We start from the raw sequence: 21882 nt of genomic DNA, 5'->3' as shown, positions 1-21882 counted from the left end.
ATAGTGTGTGAATGAGAGAGAGAGAGAAGGAAGGGGAAGACAAGAGAATAGAATAAAAGAGAGAAAAAAGATGGGAAGAGAGAAAACAAGAGAAAGACAAAGGAGAGAAGAAATGAAAAAAGGTGAGAACAAGACAAAGCGGAGAAGAGAAGAGACTCATATCACCAAACACCCTAAGAAAAAGGTAAACGATTTGTCACCTACCAAACATTTGACAAACAACCTCCTCCACACACAGGAACACACACACAAACGTTTTTGTGTGGTCCTACTGATAATGGTTTGTATCAGAGCTCGATCAAAGACCCGGGATTTGTATGAACCATTTTCGGAGCAGTGGCATATGAGGTTTCCACGCCTGCTAACCACGATGCTCTATCTATGGATGGCTTTTCTTAAAGATTTATACATTTCATTTGTCCATCGGTCACAATCGCGACACGACTTTAGACCGCACTGTACACTGTGGTTATTATTATGTTTACCCCGTCAATTGCCCTCCGTTCCACTATTTTTAACTGCTTTGTAATAATTCGTTTCCGTGTTGATATTGCTACCCTCCCTCCATTTCCATTTGCCCTGTTACATCGCCAATGGAGGGATCTGGTTTATTCGTTTCAAGTATAGTCTTTGGTTCTAACAATTTCGAAGATAAACCATCTACATGTGTATTAGCTAGTTCTGCATAATCTTTCGCTATTCCTTTTGGCTCCAAGGTTAATGTTTGTCTGCTTCTACATTTTAGTTCCGATACTATATTTGCCTTGGAGACCTCTCGCCCTCTAAATAAACAGTTTTTTTTTCGTCAGTCCTTTGTTCATATATGATCTTCCATTTTTTTTCCGCATATTAGATCATATTTTCTCATCCAGATTTTCTTATATTCTCCATGGATGTACAGGACTTTGGCTTTCTTTATTGCATCAGTCACCATTTGCTTATTCATGAATGCTACTTTTAAAGAGTTTTCTTTCCCTTCTCGAACAATCCCTGCCTCCTGCGAGCTATGACATTCTGTCTGCTCCGCGGACTTTGAAAATGTTTACAATCAATTTCTTGTCCTCGTTGTATCGTTCATTTCTGTCTTCTATAACTTTTTCTTCGTGTCCCAATATGACTACGTCCTTGTTTACATCAGCCATATTAGCGATATTCTTTGCTTGTTGCTCAAGGTGTGTCTTAAAATATTTTTTTCTTTACCGTCTTAATATCTTAATGTCCTTTTTCTTTTTTTTTCATCTCATTTGCTGTTTCGTTCACCTTTGACACATCGTCATATGTAGCTGTCATCGTTTTTGCCTCTTCCGTTATTTGAGCCTGGCTCCCTGACTAATTGCTTTCAATCTGCTTGAACTGCTTCCTGTACTTAATCAACTTTTCCTTGCTCATTATTTGCTTCGATTCGACTATCGTTGCCAATCTTGGTTTCTACTTCTATCTTTTCCTCGAGTTCATTGATTTTCATGAGAGACTTTTCTATCTTCTCTCCCTAAATGATTGTGTTCCTGCGCATGATCTACCATTAAACCCAGCTATATCTATATCATATTACTATATTCTACATATTTATATCTTACATGTTTGTCACATATGTATCTTCACACATACATACACATATGCATATACGCCTGCCCATTGCTTCCCCAGCTTATTTCTCTCTTCTTGCCACACTAGACATCCTAATGACGTGTTGTCTATCCCCTTCCGCAAGAGCTATGTAGCGATGTAACGCTTGCTTATTCGTCACCGGTTGTCACATGCTAACAACGTGACTTATCGCGATCCTTAGACTACTGTAGGAGACGACTTGGAGACTCCCTGCGTGGGGCCAAGGAGCAACACCTCGCTTTGAGGAGCAGCCACACTCCAACATTACTATTCAATAAAGGAGTCAAGACATCTTGGTTCTCTGCTTTAAACCCTAAGCTCGCCATCTACCGAACTCTTGTAGAGCCCAGGGGTCGGATTCTCAAACGTGTTAAGGCGCCGCGTCATATCTCTTTAAGGCGCCTTAACTAACGGCCGAACGATCTTACAACCCAGTTATAAAACAAGGAAATTGCCATAATGGTGCTAGTCAAGGCACCTTAGGTTAAAGGGTTTATGTGAAGTAATTATCGTGCATTGTTTTTTCCTTGAATATTGGTCAGTAATGTATGCTTAGCCTATTCATGGAAAAAAAATCGGACACCTGTCAGTTTATTTTGCTCACTATGTCTGTCTATCTGTGTATCTCTCATTTTATGTGTGTGTGTGTGTGGATAGGGAGATTGTGTGTGTCCCTCTCTTTTCCTTTACCTTTCCATTCACTTTTCCTGGTTTATTAAAATAATCTGCATTTGACACATTTTGTTTTCTTTCTTTTCCATCCCTGGCATTTCTCTCTCTCTCTCTCTCTCTCTCTCTCTCTCTCTCTCTCTCTCTCTCCTTCTCTTTTTCACATGCTATCTCTATCATAGCATGTGATATTCATCTTTTTCCTTTTATCATTATAATTACTACTACAACTTCAACTGTTTTTATCATCAATGGTTATCATAAATTGCCCAGAGAAGATAAAATACATAATAACAAAATTATGAAGAGGTGAATCTTGATGTAATCAGCACATGAATATATGCATCAAATCATTTATAAATAATTAATAAAATAAGCGCTGGGTAAGCCTGACAGACAGGCCGCCTATCATCAGTCACATCAATATAACATGATTAGGAACATGCTATTTTCTGCTTTCTCAAGAACTCTATCATCAGCTGATGTCTGATCCAATATGGATTGATACACAGAGGTAAGGTAGGTACACCCCAAAAAGCACAACACAAATAAATACCGATGCCCCTCCACTCGCGAAGGAATGTAGGCTTGTGCAACGGGTGCAGACAAGAAATTGCTCAGCCTACGGCAATTTTGTACAATATAGAAGCGGGATCACACGTACGACCATAAAAAAATATTTAGAAAATCACCATTCATTCAATTTCTTCGAGTCTCGACGCCACTCCATGTCTGGCTGGTTTGGCACAACTTCGATTTCATCCACAGCGTCGGGCTCGTGCATGTACGGTCCAACAACCATCAATCCTTGATATTCCTCTTCTTCCAACTCTTCGAAGACGTAGGCACCCTCTGAAGAACTTCTACCAATGTCCTCGTCGGAATAATCCGATGAAACACTGCCGCTGTAGTCTTGTAGTGAGTCCGCCACATACACTAAATGCAGAGAATGCTGTGATCGTGTTCTGGAATTGACGTCACACATCCGGGTTCCGAGATTTTCGTGGGAAAATATAACTTGACTTCGGAAAATCGAAATAAATCAATAAATTCTCAATTTGGGATATTATTTTCCGATTTCCTTTTTTACTGATATTAGAGAGATAGTTTGCGAGCTATTTTTCCCTATTTAAAATTTTGTTTGATACTCCACATAAGCCCTTTAAGGCAGGGGAGAGCAGCCTTTGGCGTTTTACGGCGGGCGGGAAATCGACACTCTTCGCTCTTATACAAGGGAAATACAGCAGGACGGATAAGGCCTCCAGCGCGCCTGAATTAATGGCTCTTTTGAGAATCTGGCCCCAGCATGCGGACTCTTATATAGTACTTGCTTCAAGTTTACGTTTTCTTCACGAATTTTCAGGCTTTCTGCTACCATGTTTTCTACCTTGACTTCAAGAGCCTCAGTTCTAACTGCTACTCCCTCTAACTTCATTTTCTTGGTCTAATCTTAGTTGTTCCTCATTAAACAAACACAAAACTGAGCTGTTCTCACGGCAGTAGTCTCAAGGCACGAAAGTCATGGTTTACAGACAAGACCACCCATTGCTTGATCTCCGTAATTAACATGCAAGAGTTGTACTGCAGTGTGTGCGTGCGTGAGCCCGTGCGTGTGCTTGTGTGCGCCTCACGTTATCCTTATACTTAGGATAAGACATTTACGCTCACTGGGGCAACCCAAAGGCCTCGGGTATATAAGTACTATATAAATACCTCAGTCTATGTCACGCTTCTCTGACTATCGCAACACATTTTCTCAATACATTCTACGGCCGTAAGCCTTGCTCTCCTCCCGCTCCTTATAAGGTGCGAATACCTTACCAACTTCTCGATTACATCTGTATAAAGAGGGTCGAGTGCGAGCGACAAGCAGACAGCCTACACCACCCTGGCCGGACTGAATCTCTGCCCACCACTTGCATCTCTCTTCAAGCCAATAAACCTAGTGAAACTTTATCAAGACGTCCGCTCATCCTTCATCGCTTCCAAGTTCACAATTTCCTGCCTGATGCAGCCTGACAACACTTTGCCGCAAATTCGGCTTCGTCTACAGCGTGTGTGTGTGTTAGTGTGAGTGTGAGTGTGAGTGTGAGTGTGAGAGTGAGTGAGTGTGTGTGTGTGTGTGTGTGTGTGTGTGTGTGTGTGTGTGTGTGTGCGTGCGCACGTGTGTGTATGTGCGCGCACATGTGTGTATGTGCGCGCACGTGTGTATGTGCGCGCACGTGTGTGTATGTGCACGCACGTGTGTGTATGTGCGTGCATGTGTGTGTATGTGTGCGCGCGCGTGTGTGTGCCTGTGTGTATGTGCGCGCACGTGTGTGTGTATGAGCGTGTGCGTGTGTCAATGTGTGTGCGAGTGTCAATATGTATGTGTATGTGCGTGTGCGTGTGTCAATGTGTGTGCGAGAGTCAATATATGTGTGTGTGTGGGGGGAGAGGGGGGGTTGGATTTAGATTTGGGTTTAGGTTTGTGTGTGTGTGTGTGTGTGTGTGTGTGTGTGTGTGTGTGTGTGTGTGTGTGTGTGTGTGTGTGTGTGTGTGTGTGTGTGTGTGTGTATGTGTGTGTGTGTTTGTGCACGTGTATATGTGAGTGTATTTATGTGTCTATATACATGTCATTATATAAGTGGGGGCATTCAAATATATACTTGGTACATTAGCATGGAAACTTATCATTAAGGTATTAAATACAAAGGAAATATTCACTTATAAAATGTTTTTAATAATCAACATAAATAATATTTCAGTTTAGCTATACAATTCTATTTATGATAATCAAATCACATTTCTTGAAAGAATATGATACATCTATCCAAAAAATAAGAACCTGGATTATATCACAAAAACTGTAATAGACTATGATTCATTATACTAATACCAGCCAATAACTCTATAAATGACATCACATCTTAATATAGGACATTTAGATATAGTATATATTCCATCAATTGAAGAATAATTCTATAAAAGAACAATTTACAGTATAGTGTGCAATACACATCAATGAAAACACAGAATACTGAATAGTCTGATACCTAATGAAAAAAATCTGTTTACAAAAATAAGCTACCACAACCTTGGTTCCCAGGTCAAGTGTTAGCACCTCAACCAGTCTGCTCAGCTGATCCATTTATAAACTTATCTATTCCCAAAGTGAAGTAATGTTAAAACTGTTCCAGTGCCTTCGCAGATAATAATCACATAATAAACATGAATCCTTGCCTGTAGCATAATCAGTATACAGAGTACTCCTTTTTGTAATTGTTCTCCAAATAAATAAGCCCTTAAAACACATGTACTTCAACATATAAAATCAACATTAATGATAATAACATTACAAGATTCTACTGCCAACATCATCCTGTATATATCTTGATCCTTTCTCAGATTATCCTTTGCGATCCCCAAATATGCGCAGCAGCTCAAGGAAGAGATTAAGGATGTCTAGGTACAGGTTGATAGTTGCAAGTATGTATTCTTCTGGGGACAATTTCTCCATCATCATCTGTCAAATAGAGCATATTATCATATCTTGTATGACAGGAACTGAGGGAATGAGTAAGTGTGGTGAATGAATAAAGACTCTGCCTTTCATATTATGATAAATACACAAGAAAAAAAGAGGAATAAAAAAGTAAGACATCTATTAAAAAAATATAGAAAGATTGAAAAATCTATCTTGTCATTGTCTTGTACCTTCAATCAAGGTAATAAAAATAATCATCTTTTCCTCGAACTTCCATTATGCTAATAATCTTGTAAACCCTCACAAATACTCGTAAAAAATATTAATCCTCATCTTACCTGAGTGTCATATACAATGAAGAGACAGAAGATGAGAGCTCCAAAGCCAGACAATACCAGTTCCAGGCCTGTGCTTCCAAGAAACATGTTCATGAACCCTACGCCAATCAAGATAATCAGAGTGATCATCAACCTGTTGATAGAAATGTCATTATTAACCAGAGAGAGAAGTAATGCTTACGCCATATAAATCACTACCAGGTTAGGGGTCAATGAATATAAAAAAACTATATTTCTGCAAATCAAGGAAAACGGTCAACTGATGAGATCGGTGGCTAGATCCTTCTACATTTGTATACACAATAAATAAACAGAAAACAACAGTGGATATGACAAGTATGGACATGTCATCCCCATCAGCATTGGGCTTATTCCATTTATACATAGATGGCTCTACAAGTACTTAATCACCAAGGAGTCTATTTTTTGTCCTACCCATCTCACTTGTTAAGCTTTTCTTTTGATTTTTGAAAGATACTGTTTTCTTTGTTTTCATTGTTATCAGTATTTCAATAACATTATGATAATCATATTGTCAATGATAATAATAACAATAACAGTACAAATATGAATAACCTTAAGAGGAAAAAAAAAAACTCAAGGAATGGGGAATCCAGGGCCTATTAATTGACTACAGTCTAAAATGTATGTACCTGCAGCCATTTTTTATGAGCAAGAGGGATGTGCTTTTTAGCCTTTAATTTTCATTCGCCATAAACCCCCAGCCAAATTATCATGGCAATGAGATTAACAGAACTCAAACATAAAAAATATCTCCAAGAAAGACACTTTTCATTACTTGCTTATGCATGATTTGACAAGAACTAAGCTTAATCAATTTGTTGCATCTGAATTAAATGAATAACAATATAAATCTTACATGTTCCTTCATTTGAATTTTTTAACATTTTTATTTGAGTATCTTTAAAAATCTATCTTTAATAAATCAACATATTACAATAGAAAATATTAATATCTTTCAAGCATAAGTACTTATCTATTCAATATCAATTCCAGTGCAATTCAATGACCTGTTCTTTTATATTTGTTCACTATTATCCCAGGTCAGTTCCAATTCACTGTTTTTTGTAATACATTTGAATTCACATCATTATAAACATCAGCCCTACACTACAAAACTGAACTTGAAAAGTGATTTTAGACCTGTATCTTCTTATGCATACTTTCTTGTTAGAGTTAACATACCTCATCCAGAATTGGACCCAAACTTGTACCTTTTAGCTAAAGGTATATTCATATTCATAATCAAGTTCCTTTACAACCACAACTATTCATGTTGTTTGAGAAATTATATATCCCAAAGATTTCTCATACATGCCTCTGACTGAAAATGACTGCATTATGGGCCAAGAAAATAAAATTTCAAAAATGGTATCTAAGCTTACCCAGCACCCATTTTGGTGAAATCCCTCTTTGTTTGGAAGGTGTAAGCAGTGAGTCCAAAGGTGATGGCCAGAGTCAGGACAAATACTTTCACTACTGATTCGGCTTCATACATGCTCACAGCTACTCCCACAGTTATGGATTCAATAATAGTAAATGCTCCAAGAAGCAAGAAGTTGACAGGTACATGATGTCTGAAATATCAAAACTTTGTGAGTACATGCTGGGTATAACAAAAGTATTCTTATTAATCATTTAACCTCATATTATTCACATGATTATCAGATCATTTTTGAAACCCTGCCAACCTACCACCTAAGTTTGTCCTGCGAAAGACAAAAACTTATTATAAAACAGGTACCTTTTCACATGAAGTGCTATCAGCACTCCCAGAGCTAAAGGAAGACACATGATGAGAAGCCATGGATTGGCATGGATGGTATCCTTCAGAACAGGTGTGTAGGCACATGTTGCAGCAACAACGGTGGTGACCAACAACTGGACAGAGAGTAGGCCATAGACCTTCCTTAAGAAGCCTGAAAGGAGTTTTGAAATTGTCAAGACATTATCCTTCTTGTGGAGACAGAGGGAAAAGGAGGGGGAGGAATCTTTGAATGGATGAACAAGTGAATGTGTAGCATTCGCTAATTAATATTAGTACCTGGCTCAAAGAGATGTAAAGCTGATTGATACGTTCGGGAACGAGTGTATTGTGAAGGGATGCTGTGTTAAAAGAATTGTGGAAAGGAGCGACAGTAGTGTATGTATGTGTGTGTGTGTGTGAAGTGTCGTTGTGCAAATGAGCCAAAGGGAGTGTAAGCGTGGTTGAAATCCCGAGGAGAGGCGTGTATAGATGCTTTATCTATACTTTAGGGTTTTAGATTGTTTAGACAATGACATAAAACAGACATAAAACAGTAAACACTCTGGAACTCTACCATGAGCTCGTGCGCAGGGCCGGGAACTTTCCCTTGTCAACTCGGCCCGCGAAATAATATTGGTTCTCTTGTGGTTGTGTAAGATTATTTTTTCCAAAATCATTAAAATAGCTTTTCCATATTCATTAAAAATAGTCAAAGTTCCATTTATAAAATAGATAAAAAGTTTCATGAAAATAAGAGAGAATAAAATGATAAATACGAACCATGATGTAAAATGTATGATAAAAAAAAATAAATGTTTTATAAAATATTCATAAAATGTTCAATAGAAAGTTCCATGGTATTTCATAGAAATAATTAAAGATCATAAAATGTTTCTTTCAGTAATGATTTTTCTTGGTGGTCAGTTTTTTCTCGGCATAGGGCTCATTTTAAACACATCATAAAAAATGTTTATTAAAATAACACAAACACAGTAAAAAATAAAACGGTAAAACAAAAGAAAAAACAATGGAGCCGCGCAGGTGAGTCCCTCCAGGTGTGCTTCCCGTTTTCTGTGGGCCGCAGCCTCCTCACCGCGATGGGCATCTTCACCCCCAGGGGATAAAAACAGGGTTTGTGGGTGAGCCAGGAGACGGAAAAAGACAGGACTTCCGCCGTGGAGCGAGGGTGGATATGACCCTTCATCTCAAAAAAGACGGGGGCGAAAGAGACATGTAGGGGACCGCTGGGGACGGATACAGGCGGTCTACTACAAATGAACCCCATCATAAATGCACAAACTGCCACAGAGACTGCCAAAAAAATTTCTAACCAGGTGGCTTTGCCCCCAGACACCATTCTGATTTCTGTTTAAATATTACTATGCATATGTGAAAATAATGATCATGTAATTATCAATGCTCACTTTTCCTAATTTATCTATTCCATGCATTTTTCTATCATTATTATACTTCTTTAACATATCACAATTTACACAAATTTTAACAATAGCCTTCAGCCCATGCATATTTTACAACTGGGATATTTGACAGTGCTGGGAGATTCCGTTCCTTGACAAACACAAGCAAGAAATATTTACTTTCAATGTTGTGTCAATTCCGGGTTATTTATAAAACCATATAGTGGCTATGCCAATGAAATAAACATTAGTAGCTAACAATCACAGTTTGATATTTGAGCCCATCAAGTGCCCACAGGAGTCTAGGGGACAGAGCCTCCTGACTAGAAACTGCACTGAGTTAACTGTATAAATCCCACGGGGGCTAGGAGGTTAGGTTGAATTATTGGTTAGGAATTATTGTACAAAGACAACAGGAGTTTGGATGCTATAAATTCCCATAGATTTTACTGGAAGATTGGTTGGATGCCAGTAAATTTTTCTGAAAATTGGCACATCTGCCTGCAGTCTCTCCAAGACAGTAAATAAGTCTGTACAGTTTTAAAAGCCGTTTATGTGTATTTTGTGGTAGTTTTCCCAAGTTTTGTTCTATATCATTTCTATTTCAGCCTGTTTTACCCTATAATTTCTTTGATATATTTCATGTCCTCCCTTGCTATCAGACCTATCAGATCAAGACTGTCTACTGTGATTGCAATGGAAATTATTCATTGTCATCACGAGTGAATAAATCTGATGTTAAATATTATCTGAGAAGGACTAACAGTCATAACCAAAAAATTAACCGAGGAAAATGTTTGTGAGGGCCAGGCCTATAAGCCACACACCTAGGAGTTGCCACTCAAATAAGCCTAGTGCCCAGATTTTAAGTGCTTGTGAAAATGATTTATTTTCTATCTATACCCACCCATTCCACTATATTTGGGCATCTTGTACATTTATGTAGTATCATAAAAACAAAATATACTTGTTATGAATTATTTTGGATTTTTTGTTATAACAAGTTTTTGCACATGCGTGTTTTCCTAATTGGGATTTTTGACAATCCCTTAACTATTCTTTGACAGTCACCAGTATGTTTCATGCTGAGTGTGACCTTGGCTATAGTTCTTTTTTTAGCCAATATAGTGGACATTCAGTGAAATACTGACACGGTGTGTTAAGTGTGAACCTGTCAATTTTGCAAAGTGTGGAAATAAGAGCAGCATTGATTAAAACACCAAACAATTCAGTTGTCATCAAACATACATTGTAGAAAAAAAAAAAAAAAAACTGGAAAAACGTAGGAGTAATTTTGCAATCTTAACCCATTCGTCCCGGGTGTCACATATATGAGACACAGGGGAAAAATAAACAGTGTCGGGCTGCCCGCCAGTGCGATGCTGTCTTGGAGCTGCGCTCCGCGGCAGAAGCGGCGCGCGGCCGGGCGGGCAGACAGACTCCGGGGAAGCTCCGCCCGCCGATTTTGTAGCTGCCCGGATTTTTTTAATTTTGGCTACAAAATGTACCCGGCGCGGGTGGGTTAATTTTCAAAGGTACTTGGTTTAGTAAAGGTAAATTAGACACTGAGGTCAATTGACTATTCTGCAATCTATATCTATGCGAGTGATTTCAATATCAAAGTATCCAAGATGATCTTGACCTCTTTGACAAAGCTATTTGTGACTGGGCATGTTTTATATATGGTGCTGACTGCCTGGAGTTTTGAAAATAGTAAATTTTGAAATTTAGCCTATAGACTTTGAAAGCTGGAGTCTGGCCAATATACTTTGGTTATGGTGGGCATTTCTGTAGTTCTCTTTTCATGTGTTATGTGGTTTCATTATGATTTTTACATGTATTTGTTATAATATGATTAAATCTCAGCCTGTTTTATATAATTCATGCCCTCCTCTGCTATCAGGACTATCAGATGAAGATTGTTGGTTGTATTTAGTATTGCACCAATTGAAATCACAACATATCTACAGAGCTCAGAGTATTTCTCAATGGGAAATACATATTTGTCTTAGATAGAATTACCTGTATTTACATTATGCACCAATCTGGCAAAAAGTAATCCCAGATTTAACAGCAGAATTGTTGGCTGTAATTCTATTGGTGAAAAATTACTCCCAATTTCAACAAACACATTTTAAAGCTATTTAAGTATTTTTGTTTGGTTTTGCTTTGTGTAAATCATGCTAATTCTTCCCAAGAGCACAGTACAAAGCCAATGCTTACACATTCTAACGACTTTGCCATTGGGAAATACAAGTAACAACACGTCAATGAGTAAAATTTGACAGAAAAGATAACCTAAGTGGTAATTGTCAACTATCTTAACATAATTTGTGCATCTCGTTTCCATATATTTTGGGTTATTCATATCATTGATTCAGTTTCCTGTCCAAAGTTTCTATCGCTTCTCAGCTGCTGGATGATAAGCACGTCTTTGCCTACTTTTTTGTTTACTTTTTTATCCAAGGCTATACTCAGTAGTTTTAAGGCAAAAATTGTAGTTTGACTTGAATGAATGTTACAGCAGGATTTATATATCATAGTTACATCTCTAGTACTATTGGTCATAATGAGAATCTGTAAAGGGAAAATTATCAACATCAAAATATCCTTACCCATACGAATGTAGATGTGGCTACCAGCAACATTATTGCTGTACATGAAATCATTCGCAATTCCTCCTTTTTCCCCTTGGCTCAGGTTCTGCGGTATAAGTAGTGGCGTCGACATGATGGTTGAATGCCGTTTGTCTCGAAACGGCCTTCTGTCGTGAAAAGTGAAAGAGGAATAGAAGATGTTTAGCACCTCCTTGACGTTCCAGGAGATGACTGACGTCACGACAGGATTGCGTCCGAATCGCTTGGCGAGTTTTTGGGAAGATGTCGTCCTTTTTTAGGTTTATTCTTACATATATGTATGTTTTAATTTATTTTCCATATAGCCTTTTTGCGTATTTCTCTGTTTCATTTCTAGAAAAGACACTCACAGGTTGGTTTAGTGTCATTCGATGGAAATTAACACTTTCAGAAGAAAGTCTGCTTTACATTCACCAATGAGTGAAGTATAAATGTAATGATAACGATGAAGAATTAACAGGAGAATTAAATTTTAAACACACTCATTATTTTCAAGGAACGTAATTTCTCCATATATCATTATCTATAGAGAATCCTCCTCAGCTGCCACATCAACATGACGTCAACAACAACAACAACAACAATGGAGGAACCGCTGTGGGACCCTCGCAATTTGACGTCTCTAGAGGACATCAAGGAAGCCTATGATAGATTGTGCAAGGAAGAGGTAAGACAAATAACATCGTATATGCTGTGAACTCGTGGTCATAAATTCAAGGTAATTAATAGATGTATATGTTGCGTATGGACAACGTATTAGAAGGAGTTATATCAATGACATTTTTTTTATTGGAGCCTGAAAAATAATATATTTTCCAATCGGGCTTATTTGGGTAACTATCAAACTGTCATATTTCAATCCTAACTTAGAGATAATACATTCCCTAAAAGGAGAGTGCAAGCCTCTTCGATGGAATTTGATTTTATAAATTGAAGTGATAAGTTAGAGTATATTTGTAAGACTAAAGGTACACTGGGTACACTGCATATTCCTAATCAAGCGTGTGTAACACTTTTCTCCAATAACTGTGTTCAAAGATCTGGAACTTAATGCTTGGAGCCCATGCATTAAAGTCTGAGCAACATCATTTATTAAAAACATGACCTTGCTGTATCACCCACAAACCAGTTGGCCAGCTTAAGGTTGTTGGCAGTAGACTACAAGCAACGATGCATAGAAAATAAGATCTAAGTAATAACTTCTTACACACTTCTCCTGGTCTGTAGAATTTGTTTTTCCACACTTACCTAGGACCTGTAGTAGGCTGACCAAGGCTGGTGGTAGTACATTGCCAATCCAGAGTTTGGCTGGCTGTATACTAGTGCAATGTTTGTCTAGGATTTTCGTAAGGCTGATTAAAGTAGCTTCAATGAATCTGCTCTTATGAGCTACATTTTCATATGTTAATGTTTCCTTACTTATTCTATTCACACATTATACAATTTTTTCTTATCTTGATAGGTTGGTGTTGCCGAACGTTTGGAATGGAGTGTTGGCAACCGTCATCATCTAGAGGCAAGGCTGTCTCAGCTGGCAAGATTAGTTCCAACACTTCAGTTAGTCCAGGCTGATGCAAGACAGCTGGAAAATACCATTTCATTTACTCATCAGTTAGCTAATAATGTGTCTGCCAAAGTGAGGCAGTTGGATTTGGCTAAGGTTTGTTTTTTTTATTTTATCCTTATGTTTATTCATGATCTGTGGGATCACAAAGACTTACAAAATAGCCAAAGATTATGAAATATTAAATATATTGTCCTTGGAATTATTTGTTTCAGAGTCGTGTTGTGGAGACTCAGAAGAGAGTTGGTGATCTGTTAGATCTGGAAGGCTGCAGTGGTGGTGTAGCCACTGCTCTGGCTCAGGAGGGTAATATGAAGTTTTTGAGTTATTTGTTACTAAAGATGATAACATTTTGAAGTCATTCATCATTAGAATAAAATGTCTCAATTATATGATTTCTGGTTAGTAATATTTAGAAACTCGTATGTTGTCTGTGTGTTTTTTAGATTACGAAACTGCAGCAGCACATATCCATAGATTCTTAGCTATGGACGAGACCCTTTTACTTCACACAACTGATTCTTCAAGTAAAGGTAATTGCCATCTGATATGATATGAATTTATTAAAATAATCACTTCTACAGAATAGTTTTTATTATGTTTTGCTTTTTTTGTCAGCATCATTCTTTACTAGTACATAATAAAATTCATGTTTGAGATAATTTTTTAATTAAAGCTGAAAGTGTTGAGACCTGGTTCGACCGGCTACGGCAAGCTGAGAGGGAACTCAATGCACTGATAACCAGAAAGTTTGATGATGCAGTCAAAAGTGAAGATATGGCGAGTGTTGATAGATTCTTCAAACTTTTCCCTCTTCTAAATAAACATGATGAAGGCCTAAAGAAATTTACTACGTACCTATGTGTAAAGGTAGGTTGTGTTCTAATCACGCATTAGAAATAGATTCATTTGTTATATTACATTGTATTGGGATTTATCATTTAAATGTTTATATCTGCCTATTTGTCAATAAGTATTGAATTAGAATAGCTGATGTGTATATGATAATTGCTTGTTTATTTTATATTCTATATAGATTCAGGAGTCTACAGCACAACACCTGACAACAGCGCAAACCCAGGGGCCAAGAGAAAAGCGATCTCATGTCATCTGGGCTGACACCATTACCCTGCTCTTTGAGGGAATAGCAAGGACAATTGAAGTCAGACAGCCCATTATTGAAACTTATTATGGTAAGTTTAGAGTTTTATTCTTAAGGGGATATGTGGTACCTAGGGGCAAGGTAGTATATTCAAAATATAGCATTTTACAACATTGCATTCTACATGTTTGTATACATATATAAATACTCCACAAGCAATATTTTCACCATATCATACAATTCAAATGTTTGATGTGGGTTTAAATGTACAAAGGTTCTTACACACTTGAGAAAATGTGGCAGGTTGGGACAATCTATGCACATAGAATGTAAACAAATTTTCACTGAAATTCTGCTTCACAAGAATCTAGCTGAATGTGTGTTGGTCTAGTAGAGTAAAGAGCACACAGGTGCCACAGAAAAAGCCAGTTATCCTTGAATATTCAGAAGAAGTGCATACTTTTCTCTGAGTGTCTGTGTTTCATCTTGTTTCTGGTTGAATATATCCCTTTTCAATGATTTAGTCACTGCAGACCCCAGGAGTGATGTCTAATATAAACAGACCAACAAAGGCTGTCAAGTAAAGTACTCATAACTAAAATATTTTGATGATTTTTTAATACTATATTATACAGACTAAGACATATTAGAATCATTCACATTGATGAGAAAATAAAGCAGTAACATTTTTTTTTTTTTTTTTTTTTATGATAGGTTGTATTTCTGTTCTATATATAGATTTTTTTCTTTTGTTTATCTTAGAATATCTAAAATGAATTAGATTTAGATGAAAAATGCCAGGGAATATTGCTATGTGTAAACAGCTCAGGACCTGTGTTTGGACACTGTGGGTTGGAGAAGGAGTAATAAGAAGTAAAGTAGCAAATTTCCAGATTTTACATATTGTTGGAAACACATGATAAAAATAAATGATGGCTTTGCATATGTGTATATTTCAAAATGATTTGCATAGAGCCAAAAAAATAAAATTTGATGAGACAAACTCGTACACATACATGTCTAAGTATGTGTCTACATGTAAGCAAACATTCACTGTTCTGGCTTGAAAAAAGGGAAGCAACATGAATGTCTATTTACCTTTAAAGTTTGAACACAATAGGCCTACTCCAAAGAGTTCAGATAGACCATAGGTGTCACATACCCCTTAATTAAAACTTCATACAAAAGTAAGATAAGTTATTTCATTCAATTTTAGCTTCTACATTTTATTATTTGAGGAACTGGGCTACTATTTACATCTCATTGATGAAACTTGAATTTAGGTTCAGATTTAGTATAGATACTAATATTATCATATATTTAGTATTATTGTTATTATTATTTTATCACTATTATTATTATTGTTGTTGTTGTTCTTCTTCTTCTTCATCTTATTATTATTATTATTATTATTATTATTATTATTATTATTATTATTATTATTATTATTATTATTATTATTATTATTATTATTATTATTATTATTGTTATTGTTATTGTTATTGTTATTGTTATTGTTATTGTTATTGTTATTGATATTGTTATTGTTATTGTTATTGTTATTGATATTGTTATGTTATTGTTATTGTTATTGATATTATTGTTATTGTTATTGATATTATTATTATAATTATAATTATAATTATAATTATAATTATAATTATAATTATAATTATAATTATTATTATAATTATAATTATAATTATAATTATAATTATAATTATAATTATAATTATTATAATTATTATAATTATTATAATTATTATAATTATTATAATTATTATAATTATTATAATTATTATAATTATTATAATTATTATAATTATTATAATTATTATAATTATTATAATTATTATAATTATTATAATTATTATAATTATTATAATTATTATAATTATTATAATTATTATAATTATTATAATTATTATAATTATTATAATTATTATAATTATTATAATTATTATAATTATTATAATTATTATAATTATTATAATTATTATAATTATTATAATTATTATAATTATTATAATTATTATAATTATTATAATTATTATAATTATTATAATTATTATAATTATTATAATTATTATAATTATTATAATTATTATAATTATTATAATTATTATAATTATTATAATTATTATAATTATTATAATTATTATAATTATTATAATTATTATAATTATTATAATTATTATAATTATTATAATTATTATAATTATTATAATTATTATAATTATTATAATTATTATAATTATTATAATTATTATAATTATTATAATTATTATAATTATTATAATTATTATAATTATTGTAATTATTGTAATTATTGTAATTATTGTAATTATTGTAATTATTGTAATTATTGTAATTATTGTAATTATTATAATTATTATAATTATTATAATTATTATAATTATTATAATTATTATAATTATTATAATTATTATAATTATTATAATTATTATAATTATTATAATTATTATAATTATTATAATTATTATAATTATTATAATTATTATAATTATTATAATTATTATAATTATTATAATTATTATAATTATTATAATTATTATAATTATTATAATTATTATAATTATTATAATTATTATAATTATTATAATTATTATAATTATTATAATTATTATAATTATTATAATTATTATAATTATTATAATTATTATAATTATTATAATTATTATAATTATTATAATTATTATAATTATTATAATTATTATAATTATTATAATTATTATAATTATTATAATTATTATAATTATTATAATTATTATAATTATTATAATTATTATAATTATTATAATTATTATAATTATTATAATTATTATAATTATTATAATTATTATAATTATTATAATTATTATAATTATTATAATTATTATAATTATTATAATTATTATAATTATTATAATTATTATAATTATTATAATTATTATAATTATTATAATTATTATAATTATTATAATTATTATAATTATTATAATTATTATAATTATTATAATTATTATAATTATTATAATTATTATAATTATTATAATTATTATAATTATTATAATTATTATAATTATTATAATTATTATAATTATTATAATTATTATAATTATTATAATTATTATAATTATTATAATTATTATAATTATTATAATTATTATAATTATAATTATTATTATAATTATTATTATTATTATAATTATTATTATTATAATTATTATTATAATTATTATTATAATTATTATAATTATTATAATTATTATAATTATTATAATTATTATAATTATTATAATTATTATAATTATTATAATTATTATAATTATTATAATTATTATAATTATTATAATTATTATAATTATTATAATTATTATAATTATTATGATTATTATAATTATTACAATTATTATTTATCGAGGGTAATTATGATTCATTATAATTATTATAATTATTATAATTTTTAGTAATCGAGGGTAATTATGATTCATTATAATTATTATAATTATTATAATTATTATAATTATTATAATTATTATGATTATTATTATTATAATTATGATTATAATTATTATAATTATTATTATTATAATTATGAATATGATTATTATAATTATTATAATTATGATAATTATTATTATAATTATTATTATAATTATTATTATTATTATAATTATTATTATTATTATTATTATTATTATTATTATTATTATTATTATTATTATTATTATTATTATTATTATTATTATTATTATTATTATTATTATTATTATTATTATTATTATTATTATTATTATTATTATTATTATTATTATTATTATTATTATTATTATTATTATTATTATTATTATTATTATTATTATTATTATTATTATTATTATTATTATTATTATTATTATTATTATTATTATTATTATTATTATTATTATTATTATTATTATTATTATTATTATTATTATTATTATTATTATTATTATTATTATTATTAAAGGTCCTGGACACTTGGCTCTGGTGGTGGAGATGCTTCAAAGGGAATGCGACAGGCAGGCAGGACGCATTGTAGGGGAGATGAGGAAACACAGACGATTGGATGCTGTTGTGAACTCTGTTCGTGATTCTTTAAGGTATTGAGAATTATGATATTTAATGTTTTGAATGATTGAGTATGTGATTGAGTCTATACATAAGTTAAGAGACAAGCAGTCAAGAGAATCAACAGCAACATACTCCTTGTTTTCTCAGGGTCAGTGGGGGCAAGGAACCAAGAATTGATCTCCCGGATCCCCGAGACCTTGATACTCTTCTAGGTGAACTGACACTCATGAATGCTCGTGCTGAACTCTATCTCAGGTTTATCAGAAGAAGAGTTGCTGTAAGTTGTCTGGATTGAACCTTCCTATGATGTTTGGGCTAGATTTGAAAGTTTTTGTTGATGAAATTATATAAATTTTGTAAATAGGATTTCATGAATGTGGGGCATAGATATGATAGCTGTCAGTCGCTCTTGAATTTTGAAGAGATAGTTTTGAGCATTATCACCTTACAGTAAAGTGCTTTGTAGTATTACAAGTTTTAGTAACTGATTCATTGTAGATTTTTGCTTTTAAGCTGAGCAATAGCATTTGGATTTTTATTCATAGATTTTTACTTTGCCAGGCTGACTTTGAAGCTTCCATTGTTGACAAAGAGGAAAGAGAAAAGCAGGAATCTATCTTTGAAGGGAGGCTTTCACGCTCACAGTTGGTATGTGATATGGCTATTATTGTGGGCGACTACACAATCCTTGAGCAGTTTTACTTGAATGAGTCATTCAAGAAAGCCCTGGCTATGGATACCATTGAAGAAGGAGCCAAAACATCATCATTGGTGGATGATGCTTTCTATATTATCAAGAAGAGTGTGAGGTATAGACCTTTTTTGTGTGGGTGTGGGTATATGGGTGGGTTTATACATACATAGCTTTATTTGTTTGTGTTTATTTTAATACCTGCATCAATTTCATGTTGCTTCTATTTATTTGTTGAATGAATTATCTTTCCATTTAAAATATAACATAATTCTTTAATAAATGTGTAGTGTTTTCTTGAATTAGTCTTTTAAGGCATATTTACTTTTCAGACGGGCAATTGCATCAAGCAGTGTTGATGGAGTATGTGCAATGCTGAACCATTCTGTGACCTTAATTGAGACACAGCTGGCTGGTGGATTTAACCAGACACTAAGGAAAGGTTTCCCTGCTCAGGGTTATTTGGATTTAAATCAGGTGAGTTACTTGAATTTAATTTTTGAATGTTCAGGTGTTAATAAGAAGTTTAATGTAGATTGCATGCAAGTGAGGAATTAAAAATACTAAACCATTTCAAACAAGCAAAAGTAGATTTATTTAGGTTCATACCAGAAAAAAAATAGAAAAATAAAATCTTTTATTTATCAAATTAATCTAAAGACTGTGCTCAGCAAGACCATTAGAAATAAATACGTTTGCAAGTTAGGTTGAATTATTTGACTTCTGAAATGTACAATATTGAGTAAGATGTTTATATATCATATTCAGAGGAGTCACCTATTGTTTGATACATTATTTGTCTTTATTCAGACTTTGTAAAGAATGTTCTGTTTGAATTTATTATTTTAAAATGCATTTTCAGGCATATACAGTTTTGCAGTCATCCCTTCAGTCCACTCTCCAAGCTGGCAAAATCAACCCATCTTCTACAGATTCAGATGCTCTTAGACAAGCTTTCTTGGTAATTACTACTCTCTTTATCATAGTGCAATTTTCTGCATGCATAGAGTTTTTCACCTTCAGGAATATAAATAGTCAACACAGGAATGTCATTACATAAGAAATGAAAATTATTTTCGGTCATGTATGATAAACTACAATGCATCAATTTAGATAATGTAAAAATTTGCAAATGAGAAAGAATAACTACCAATACAAGGGAAAACTGACACATTGATTTGAAGTACATGTAATTCTGAAGAATATAAAATCAAAACACATTAGTATACCTTTTGCTTTCTGGTATTATTCATGTATTAAGATCATTTATTTCTATGGTTATCTCTATGAACTTTGTTCACATTAGATAGTATTTTGATTGTATATGACAGATAAGAATTGGTGTCCAGCACTGCATTGTAGTTTGTGATATATCCACATAGTTGACTCCAAATGGATATTTAATGAGTTTAGCTTTATGAATAATATTAACATCAGCCAGTTTTTTGATAGTAGATAAACATTGTTTGCTTTTATACTATTTATTATTCTCTTATAAATCACAGACTGCACTTAATAATGCTGAAACAAGTATGCGTCATGTTAGAAGCCTGCATCAAACTCTTGAGGAAAACATTACTAGTGCCATGGTAGCATTGACACCAACAGCCAGAGCAAAGCTGGAATCTTGCTTAAGTAAGTAGCTTTGTGTATTTCATGTGTGGCACAATTCACTAAAGTAGATGACTGATGTACTTCTATATATTATGATGAAGTATGTTATTTGTAGAAATTGATTTTTTTTAATATAATTTGGCTCTGACTAGAGATGTGAATGTCTTTTAATCATCATTGTCTTAAATAATATGTTCATTTCCATTGTTTTTGATAGATGACCTAAAAGGAACAACAGGAAAACTTGGAATGGTCGGTGAATTTGGCATATCACAGCTTAGAGCCACGGCAATAAAGCCTCGAGTCAAACCCTGGGTTGATACATTTACAATAACTTCTCATGATATTTCTGAGGTAAGTCTTGAAAAGGGAGTTGAATATTATACGATTAACACTTTATTGTTATTATCAATAGTTGTAATCCTCCCTATCAGGTCAAGTAAAAGTTAAAGAAAGTTTTTTATTACAATTTCAGTTTTCTGTTTTTACTATTGTAATAACGTAGGCCCAAAAATCTCATTCAAGTAGTATTGTAGACATCTTTTAATCCCGTCTGCAGGATGAATTTGCATGCTATGAGGCTAATGACCCATTCAGCCAAACTCTAATGGTCCAAGTGGACGGACTGCTTGGCTCTTTCCTCCCATTGCTGACAGAGGAGAATTACAAGTCCTTAGTGTCTGTCCTTGTAGCAGAAGTTGCAGCACAGCTGGAGAAAGCAATCATGAAATCAACGTTTAACAGAGTAAGTTGTACAAACTTACAATATTTGTTTTCTGGTTTGTGACATTTATTTAGTTTTTAGAATTTTAATTATATGAATATTCATGATGTATATGTATGTGTAATTCTGTAAGACTGCTTTTAAGAGTTTGTGTATGTCTGCAGTTAGGAGGATTGCAACTTGACC

General features: G+C 32.5%; 2 protein-coding genes across 2 annotated transcripts in view; one reads left to right on the top strand and one right to left on the bottom strand.

The window, feature by feature from the left end:
• Window positions 1-4978: 4978 nt before the first annotated feature.
• On the bottom strand, window positions 4979-12017 carry LOC113824159 (protein lifeguard 4). Its single transcript, XM_027376907.2, has 5 exons — window positions 11883-12017; window positions 7847-8021; window positions 7488-7679; window positions 6082-6214; window positions 4979-5782 (listed from the first exon to the last, which is right to left on the bottom strand). The coding sequence occupies exons 1-5, from the start codon at window positions 11995-11997 to the stop codon at window positions 5666-5668; spliced, it is 732 nt and encodes a 243-aa protein (XP_027232708.1). The 5' UTR covers window positions 11998-12017; the 3' UTR covers window positions 4979-5665.
• Window positions 12018-12043: 26 nt separating this feature from the next.
• Cog4 (conserved oligomeric Golgi complex subunit 4) overlaps window positions 12044-21882 on the top strand; it is an 11058-nt gene continuing 1219 nt past the window's right edge. The window contains exons 1-16 of the mRNA XM_027376906.2: window positions 12044-12181; window positions 12433-12570; window positions 13366-13563; window positions 13683-13773; window positions 13914-14000; window positions 14144-14337; window positions 14504-14660; window positions 18564-18696; window positions 18815-18944; window positions 19229-19476; window positions 19691-19835; window positions 20221-20319; window positions 20864-20993; window positions 21190-21326; window positions 21532-21717; window positions 21861-21882. The exon at window positions 21861-21882 is cut by the window's right edge and continues 116 nt beyond it. Of these exons, the coding sequence (XP_027232707.1) occupies window positions 12460-12570; window positions 13366-13563; window positions 13683-13773; window positions 13914-14000; window positions 14144-14337; window positions 14504-14660; window positions 18564-18696; window positions 18815-18944; window positions 19229-19476; window positions 19691-19835; window positions 20221-20319; window positions 20864-20993; window positions 21190-21326; window positions 21532-21717; window positions 21861-21882 (2068 nt within the window). The 5' untranslated portion in view covers window positions 12044-12181; window positions 12433-12459. The remainder of the gene's footprint in view (window positions 12182-12432; window positions 12571-13365; window positions 13564-13682; window positions 13774-13913; window positions 14001-14143; window positions 14338-14503; window positions 14661-18563; window positions 18697-18814; window positions 18945-19228; window positions 19477-19690; window positions 19836-20220; window positions 20320-20863; window positions 20994-21189; window positions 21327-21531; window positions 21718-21860) is intronic.

The sequence above is a fragment of the Penaeus vannamei genome, chromosome 40 (genome assembly GCF_042767895.1).
Source record: "Penaeus vannamei isolate JL-2024 chromosome 40, ASM4276789v1, whole genome shotgun sequence".
Lineage (NCBI taxonomy): Eukaryota > Metazoa > Arthropoda > Malacostraca > Decapoda > Penaeidae > Penaeus > Penaeus vannamei.
The sequence above is the reverse complement of the archived record's forward strand: the minus strand, read 5'-3'. Positions and strand labels throughout refer to the sequence as shown.